Here is an 8,844-nt window from a genome sequence, read left to right as displayed (position 1 = left end):
ACATCCTCTTTCTGGTTTTTTTCAAGCAGGCACGGTGCACCGCTAAGACATTCTCAACCCCAGCCAGTGTCCGGACAGGTCCGTGGGCTGGGTATCCCTTCTGAGAATCAAAGCTTTCTGGGAAAGAGCTTTTTGCTGTCTCTCCTCCTTCCTGCTAGGACTCCCGCACCCTCTCATTTCATCTTCACGTCTGGGAGGCAGAGCAGGCATTTACCACAAGGACAAGGAGGTTGAGACTGAACTGACTTCCTTGAGGGCTTGGACAGCTCCTACCTGAAACCTGAACCGGCCCACTCTCTCCACGGAGACTGACTTGCCTTAAGTTGTTGCCGTTTTAAGATTTGCTTCATTTATTTATTTGAAAGGCAGAGTAACAGGGGAGAGGGAGAGACAGGTCTCCCACCTGCTGGTTCACTCCCAAAATGCCAACAATAGCTAGGGCTGCGCCATGCTGAAGCCAGGAGCCTAGAATTCCATCCGCAGTCTCCCAAGTGGGTGGCAGGGACCCAAGCACCGGATCCGTCCTCTGCAGCCTCGCAGGTGCATTAGCAGGGAGCTAGATTGGAAGCGGAGGCAGGACTTGATCCCAGAGAGGGGGTGGGGAGTCCCGAGTGGCTGCTTCTCCCCCCTAACCCCCGCACAGCAGTGCCAGCCCCTTGCCTTCAGTTTTCCTCTTTCACCATGCTACCAGGAAGCTCAGAGCCTCAGGTGCAGCTCCGTCATGCGGGGCATTAACCCTTCCCGTGGGTGCCGCACTGCCCCGTCCTGGCCCGGTGCTCCCTGCGTGTCAGGGGGCTGGGAGAGCCATCCTTTCTTGCAAGCCACAGGAGGAAGGCAGCTGGGGCACTGCATGTCTGCCAGGTGTCTTCATCGGCTTCCCCACGTCCTCTCCACTCTGCCCTGGGCAGCGGATGACCCGGATGGCTGACAAGAATGGGCTCTCTGGTTTCCGTTTGGGTGTGGCCAACAGGGGGCAGCACAGGGAGGACGGTGGGGCCTCAGCCTTCCCGTGTGGGGACGAGTCCTCTGCAGAGCTCCCAGCCTGCCTGCCTGGCTGTAATGAGCAGCCCAGCCACTGTCCTCCCCTTGCTTTCCCTGCACCTGCCCATGGCTCTGCAAACCGTGCCTTGATCAATGTCTCAAATTTCCTAGCTTTGAGTATTTCCAGTCCTGGCTCTGGACACAGAGTACAGAAGAACTGCGTGGTTAAAAGGCCGCCTGCTCTGGAAACTCGGTCCTCTGTCCCCTCCCACAGCCTCAGCAGGCAGCGCTCAGGGGACCTTAGGCCACCTCCTAATCAGGTGCCCTGGCCCCAGCCTGGGCAGGTGGGGCTGGCAGGGGCACAGGTGACTCTTGTTCTCAGGTTTGCCAGGAACACTGTGAATGGCCATCCTGTAAGCCGAGAGCCTGACTGACATGATGAAGGAGGTCAGCTGAGCACCAGCGGGGCGTGGCCAAGAAAGGCAGGGGCCACAGAGCAAGTGCTTTGGGGTCAGGTCTGAGCTGGGTCCGGTGGGGTGGATGAAGCAGGCACGGCGATTGGTGCTGGCTGTCCCTGGGATGGCGGAGGACAGAGTAGGCAGTGGGGGGGGGACAGAGGGGAGGTGGACAGGACCCAGGGTGGGTCCACTGCAGACCCACAAGGGGCTTGAACAGCAAGCCACAGACCACCGCGGGTGGAGGGGCAGGGAGCCCCATGCCTCCCCGACCACGCCCCTCGATAGCCCATGGTATCTGTGTTACTTTTATTTTCTTTGCTTTGGTCTATACAAAAAACCAATAACCAAAAACATAAAGCGATGATAATAAAACTCTCCACTGGGACTCCCGCAGCCCCCCCACCCATGTGCAGGGGGTGGGTGGAGCCAGAAACAAGAAGAGAAGAGAAAGCCCCTCACTACACACCGCAGAGGGCAGCAGTGAGCAGGAGCTGTCCCCCAAGCACCCAGGGTGGGCCAGAGCGAGCCCCGCCTACTGGAGAGCACAGCGGGGTTCCCACTCCCCCATCTCCGTCCCCTCACCCCCCCACTTTTCATGAGAAGCTTTGGATTTTGGGATCTGGGGCCCTGGTTGATCAGTGGGGTTCAGTGAGAAAAACCAGGCCCAGAGAAGGAACCGAAGCCCCGAGGCCGGGACTCGGGCAGCGGGAGACAGGTGGGCCAGGGGCTGCTGGGGGTACCGAGCGGGCGGCTTGCGTGTAAAGCTTCAGTGGCCAGGGCCCAGGACAGCAAAGCGAGCGGAACACCATCCCAAGAAAGACCCCGCGGAGGAACTGCGGCGGCCCCGGGCGCAGCAGCAAGGCGCAGCCCCGGCTCCCCGCTCAGGCACTTCTGTCTCCCCCATCGCCCGCACGGGGGCCTCTCGGATGAGGAGCCGCACCTGGGGGGAGGCAGACACAGTGGGTCAGGCGGCCTGGCAGACCTGTGCCCCCAGAAACTTATACCACTCCCGTGTCACCTGCCCACCGCCCCCTCCCCCAGAAGGGTCTGGGGTCTCCCCTGGAACAAGGGGCTGGAAGGCATGGGACACCCCCACCCCACCTCATTCCCCCCACAGGAGCCAGGGTTTCAGCAAGAGGATGGAGACGGCGCAAGGCAGGTGCCATGGTGGCCGAGAGGGCGGGGCGTACCGGGGTGGGGGCGGCTAGGCGAGCATGTGGTCGGCGGTGGGGTAGGGAGGCCTGAGGCCATCGCTGTAGGTGTCGAGGGGGTAGTCCCCGTCCATGTCCATGTGCATCTCCAGCGGGTCGAGGGGCACATCACTCGAGTACATGGGGCGGTAGGTGGCGTCCATGTCTGGGGACGAGAAGGGGGCTCCCTGTGGGGGTCTGTGGACCACCTCCTATTCCCCTGCCCATGCCCAGGGGCCTGACCTCACCCCAGACTCCCATGCCAGGGGATCCAAGCTGGAGCACACGTGGACATCACCACGTGGCTGCCACAGACACGGGCTGTCCCAGGCCCTGGGGAGGCCGCTCGTACTTACCATCCGCGTAGGGCTCGTTCACGGGGATCATGCTCTGCGCCTGTGCAGGGAGAGGGGAGGGGCGGCGCTAAGGACTCACATCTGGGCGGCCCTCGGCTGGGGGCGGGGAGCGAGGACCCCTTGGAGGAACACAGGATGGTGGGGGCGGAGACTTCACACCTACACAGCACCTCGGCTTTCCGCCGGCCCGCCCCAAACACTTGCTCTTCCTCTGGGCAGAATTAAACTGCCACTTTGGTGGGTCAGAACATCTCGGGGGCCGGTGGTGTGGCGCAGTGGGTAAAGCCGCCGCCTGCAGCACTTGTGTTCCCTATGGGCACTGGTTCCAGTCCCTGCTAATACGGCTGGGAAGGCAGCGGAGGATGGTCCGAGTGCTTGGGTGTCTGTAGGAGACCCGGATGGAGTTCCAGACTCCTGGTTTCTGCCTGGGCCAGCTCTTGGCCATTGTGGCCACTTGGAGAGTGAACCAGTGAATGGACACTCTCCTTCACTAACTCTGCCTTTCAAATGAATAAATCTTTTTAAAAAATGAATAGATATATGGTTCAACCTAATTCCATGTGCTAGGAACTGCCATAAATGATCCAATTATAAAATTAACAATACGATGCTGACAGCATGCTAGGAGCCCTAAAATGTTGCCTTGCACCACCACGCACTGCAGTTCAACCCAGGGTACTCACAGCCTCCCAGGCCGCCGGGTCGTGCTTGAAGAGTGAGTTGGTGAGCTCCACGGACACGCGCTTCCGGTAATCTGGGTTCTTGTCCTCAGAGATGCGGAACAGGACCGCGGCGGCGTAGGTGGCTGAGTGGACAGGCAGGGACAGCCCGGGTCAGACTCGGGCCTCCACCCAGCCCGCTGCCCCCGCCCCGCACAGCCCCTCACCAGTGCCCTCGTTGCGGGAGTGCAGCAGCTCCATGAGCGGGGCAGAGGCGCCCTCGGCGTCAATGGCGTCGGCGGCCTCCTTGTCCTGGGCCAGTTCGCACAGCACGCCTGCGGCCACACGCTGAATGTTCTCCACCGACGAGTACAGCAGCTGCAGAGAGCACACGGGGCGTGGTGGTGTGAGGCAGGCGGGCAGGAGGCCCGCAGCCCCGCACCGCCCTTTTCCATGTTCAACCCAAGCTCATCTGGGAAAGTGCGGAGAGCTTGGCGCACTGCCAGGTCTGGATCCCAGCCCAATTAGCATACAGTGGATACAATACTGAGTCCTGCTTTTTTGCATCTGACATTGTAGCATAAAGCACTTCCTCTTTTATTATTTTAAGTTTTTCCTAGGGGGCAGGCACGGCGGAGCAGTGGTGTTAAGCCGCCACCACATCCCATATAGGAACACGGGCTTTGAGTCCCAGCTGCTCTGCTTCCAACCCAGCTCCCTGCTAATGCTCCTTGGAAAGCAGCAGAAGATGGGTCAAATGCTTGTGCCCTGGCTACCCATTGGGAGACCCCAATAGAGTTCCTGGCTCCTGGCCCAGCCCTAGCCAGTGGAGCCATTTGGGGAGTGAACCAGCGTTTAGAAGATCTATTTGTCTCTCTGTCTCCTTTTCTCTGTGTCCCTCTGCCTTTCGAATAAATAAAATCCTAAAACAAAAGACTGAAAACACTCAGCTGCTCAGCACTGAAGGCAGCAGCTACAGCCCTGCCCTTGACTCTGAAAATGAAGGAAAGCCAAAAGCATCCCAAGGAGTACTTCCTGAGCAGCATCCGCGGAGGCGGCCACAGGGTAGAAGGACCACGCCCTTATCTAGTCCCTGCAGTACCACAGCAGCTGCAATCGCCACCCCTGAGTCCTGCCCATCTTTTCGATGATGGTAAAGTATTTCCCAAGAAGAGGGTCCCACACAGACCGCCCAGGGCTCCCTGCACAGCACCGCACAGCTACCTTCGCAGCGTCAGCAGCATCTGGGGCCGCTGTGTGACCACATCCTCACCAGCACAGGGCACTCCCAGCTTTTTTTCCTTTGCCAATTTGATAATGGGGGGAAAAAAAAATATATATATATATATAAAGAGGGTGGGGCTCTCACTGGGGGTGTGTTTGATTTCTTTAAGCTCCTGGGGCTGAGCCCCCGGGGCTCGCTCGCTGCCTCTGCTGTGCAGCCTGCTCACTTTCCCAGCTGGCTGTCTACCCAGTAAGCTCTTTAGATTGCTTCTGCACCACCACCGAGTGGCTTTATGCGCATGTGTGAGTATCAAGACTTTTCTCAGCCTCTTTCAGGTTCTCGCTTCCAAGATGACAGAAAACAGGCACAGCTGTGCCAGAAAGGGCCCCATTCGCTGCAGCAGCTGCACGCAATGCACGCAAGGCCATGAGGAAGGGTCACGGTGGAGCGGCCAGCGTTGTGGCACAGTGAGTTAAGCCGGCCTCCCCTATGGGCGCCGGTTCCAGTTCTGGCTGCTCCACTTACGATCCATCTCCCTGCTGATGCGCCCGGGAGGCCCAAGTGGTCCCAGCACCCATGAGGTCCCTGCACCCACATGGAAGGCCAGGAGGGAGTTCTGGCTTTGGCCTGGCACAGCCCTGGACATTGAGGCCATTAGGGTAGTGAACCAGCATTTCCTCAATGCTCCTCTCCTCTCTCTGTAATTCTGCCTTAAAAATAAATAAATGAAAAACAAAACACAGCAGAGGCCACAGCCCTCAGGGACGGGACATCGCCAAGGTGAGGACGCTCGAGGCCTCTGTACGCTCCGAGCCGCAGGGCAGCAGCCTCACCACACGAGCCGCGCCATTCATAGCAAGGCGGTCAGGAGCGGATCTCACGATGCCAGCACGGACCAGCACCACCTCCTGATGTGGCCCTGTGGGCACTGTCCCTCCACCTGCCCCCAAAGCCCAGGTAAAGAGCCTGGCCTCTGGACTGAATAAAAAACATAACGTGGAAACAAGTGCTTTTCTTTAAAAAGAGCTCTTTGTTCATTCGTGAGCTCTTCCGGTCCGGGCTGGCTGCCTTCCTCCAATTGCTCAAAACACATCTTTAGGCCCAGCACCAGGCCCCTCCAAACCCACCTCTGCCCCGCAGGCAGGGCAGGTTCTCCACCGCCCCCCTGCCCCAGGCTCACCTGCACGAACAGGGGGATGGTGTTGAGTCGGAAGATCTCCATGCGATTCATGGGGTCCCGGGCGAGGATGTGCAGGGCTCCCGTGCAGCCCTCCACGATCTCCTCCATCCTCACGCCGTCCTGTGCGACAGGGGCCATGGGGCATGGGGCACGGGGCCAGGTAGCCCTGGCTCATGGCCAGGATACCCGACAGACTTCAGCTGTTTTCCACACCCTCACACGTGAGCACACAGGGGACACCCAGACTTCAGGCAGGGCTCACTTACCGTGTAGGGCTGCTGTGTGCCGGCAGCCACGTGGCGCTGGGCATCCTGGTGGGCCTTGACCAGCAGCTGGACAAGGCGGGGAATGACGGCAGCCTCCTGCAGCGGGGCATGGTTGGCCGGGCACAGCGCCAGGTTCCTGATCAGCCCGATGGTTGCCTGGGAGGGAAGGGGCGGCCGTTAGAGGCATTTCCTGGGCATCTGGAGGTGCCCAGTTTCCAACCGCAGGTCTCCTCCCTGCCCAGCACCTCTCTGTCCCCAGCCCAGGCACAGACAGGCTGGAAGACTCCAGGACCCCGGCCTGAGGCCCTTCCTCAGTAGGACTCACGGGGCCTCATGTCTAACTCTCATAGCCTCTGCTCAAAGGATACCCCATTCCAGAACATTCTGTCAGTCCCTCTTACCCCACCGAGAGACATCATGGCCTCTCTCGCTTTTCTCACAGTGCCCAGACCCTGATCCAGCTATGGCTGGCCCCATAGCCTTCTGCCAAGGGACCCCGACACAGTAACCAATGCCCAGCAGGGCAGCTGGGGAAGAGTCCCAGCGATCCCGACTTCCAGGAGCCACTCTGGCCTCCCACAGCCCCTCTGGGTCTGGCAAAGCCACCTGTCCGCTCACTTGACCGTCAGAACAAGCAAGCAGCAGGGCAGAGCTGAGGATGGGAGCGCTGGCAGGTGCCCTGCTGGAGCATCCTGGCCCTGTGCAGCAGGCACCGCGTGCCAGGGCGGGGACAGGCCCTGCCATCAATTTCTGACAATGGATTATTTTACCCAATGTACATAATCACTCAAGTCAGCCTTCTCTGTCCTGGGAGCCCAGTCTGGGGCAGCCCCCTCACCCTGGCACCGGTGTCACCCTGCCTCCTGTTTCTATCCAGAGCTGTGCACACCGACTTTCCCCGGTGACTCTGTCCGAGCCTGCCCACTGCCCGGCCACCCTCACCTCCCTGCCCAACGGGGACTGAGCCACGTCTCTCCCGACCAGGCAGCCCCAGAGAAGGCCCCAGCCCCGACCTGGACAGCGTCTCCCAGAATCCTCTCTGCCCCTTTTCAGCTCCCCTCCTGAGTCTTAGCAATGCCCTGGCCAGCAAGCACACTTCCCCAACACCTTCGCATCTCAGTGAGGCCAAGGGACCAGACTCCGGGGTGGACAGGAGTGACGCAGCCCATGCTCTGGCGGCCAGGGGCCCTCCCCACTGCCTCAGTGCCTTAGCACACCTGTGAGTAGGACGCTGTCTGACTGACCGTCCCCAAGAGGGTCACCCTCCCACCTGCACCCTCTGGCCACGCTTGGAGGGTGGCAGAATGTTCTGGAATGGGGTATCCTTTTATCCTTTTTAGGGACTGTCAGGGTTAAACATGAGGATCCCACGGGCCCTACAGAGTAAGGAACACAGGCTCCGTGGGCCAGCAGCAAAACCGGATGCTCAGGCCCGCCGTGGGTGGCCCCACAGTCTCCCAAGCCGGCCCAGGGCTTCTCCTGTGTGAGTGGAGATGCTCCGATCTCGGGCACGGCAGTGCTGTGGGGTATGATGAAGCTGAGTCACCACAGCAGAGCAGAGCCACTGTCCACGTGTGAGCTGCTGTGTCCAGGGCCACACTGTGCCAGCAGCTCTGCCCCGGCCCACCCAGGGCCTGCCCGCCCGGCCCACAGGGTAGCAGCAGACAGCGGTGGCTAGGGGTCAGGGGCCAGCACCTTGACCAGCGGCCACTGGTTGGGCTGGTTGAGCAGCTTGACGATGGCCGGGATGCCGTAGTTGAGGCGCACGGAGTTCTGGGCCATCTCGGCCTCAGGGTGGCGGCTGGTGAGGTGGCGCAGGGCGCAGACGGCCGGCTCGGTGATGTCGTCCTTGTCGCCGGCACGCAGGATGGCGTGGATGAGCGCCTCCACGCCACTGTTCTGCGTCACCAGCGTCTTGTTCTTGCTGTTGTTGCAGGTCAGGTTGGAGAGCGTGCCCGTGGCACAGGTGAGCACGTTGACGTCGTCCACGCTCAGCTGGTTGACCAAGATCTTCAGCACACTCTCCAGGCCCTCCTGGGCATGGGCAGAAGGGGTGGTGAGCAGGCCGCTTGCTCGGGCGCTTTCCCCACCACAGCCCTGCCTGGGTATGCCTGGAACTTTCCACCCCGATGACCTGTGGACAGCCTGTGCGAGGCCATGACCAGCCCTGGGAGCCAGTGAGGCCACTGGGCTCAGAGAGTTTGGGGAAGAGGGTGGTTTGCAGATTCACAGCTAGGCTGGGCCTGAACCTACACCTGTCGCTAAGCATCCCTCCATCAGGCCTCCTTCCCATAGGACCCCCAGCCAAATCTGCTTCCAGGACAGTTCCCTGACCCAGGGGCTACTTCTCCCAGGACCAGCCTTGCGGTGGGACAGACAGGGCTGGTTTCCAGTCCCGGCTCTGTCACTGCCGCTCTTGGGAGTGGCGGTCCCACTGGGAGGCGGGACCAGAGGGATTGTCCGAAGCCGCATTTCCCCTGGGGTGCAGCAGGCGAAGCTGCCCTTGGGATGCTGCCCTCATCAGAGTGC

At 60.6% G+C, this 8,844-nt stretch overlaps 1 protein-coding gene across 6 annotated transcripts in view; it reads right to left on the bottom strand.

The window, feature by feature from the left end:
* Positions 1-308: 308 nt before the first annotated feature.
* Positions 309-8,844, bottom strand: part of JUP (junction plakoglobin) — a 28,499-nt gene continuing 19,963 nt past the window's right edge. For all 6 annotated transcript variants that reach the window (XM_062216406.1, XM_062216405.1, XM_062216401.1 and 3 more), the window contains exons 8-15: positions 8,011-8,349; positions 6,316-6,471; positions 6,050-6,169; positions 3,872-4,022; positions 3,669-3,790; positions 2,986-3,025; positions 2,630-2,795; positions 309-2,379 (exon numbers count right to left, since the gene is read on the bottom strand). In XM_062216406.1, the coding sequence (XP_062072390.1) occupies positions 2,644-2,795; positions 2,986-3,025; positions 3,669-3,790; positions 3,872-4,022; positions 6,050-6,169; positions 6,316-6,471; positions 8,011-8,349 (1,080 nt within the window). In that variant the 3' untranslated portion in view covers positions 309-2,379; positions 2,630-2,643. The remainder of the gene's footprint in view (positions 2,380-2,629; positions 2,796-2,985; positions 3,026-3,668; positions 3,791-3,871; positions 4,023-6,049; positions 6,170-6,315; positions 6,472-8,010; positions 8,350-8,844) is intronic.

Source organism: Lepus europaeus, chromosome 18, assembly GCF_033115175.1.
Source record: "Lepus europaeus isolate LE1 chromosome 18, mLepTim1.pri, whole genome shotgun sequence".
Classification (NCBI taxonomy): domain Eukaryota; kingdom Metazoa; phylum Chordata; class Mammalia; order Lagomorpha; family Leporidae; genus Lepus; species Lepus europaeus.
This window is presented reverse-complemented; position numbering and strand designations above follow the sequence as displayed.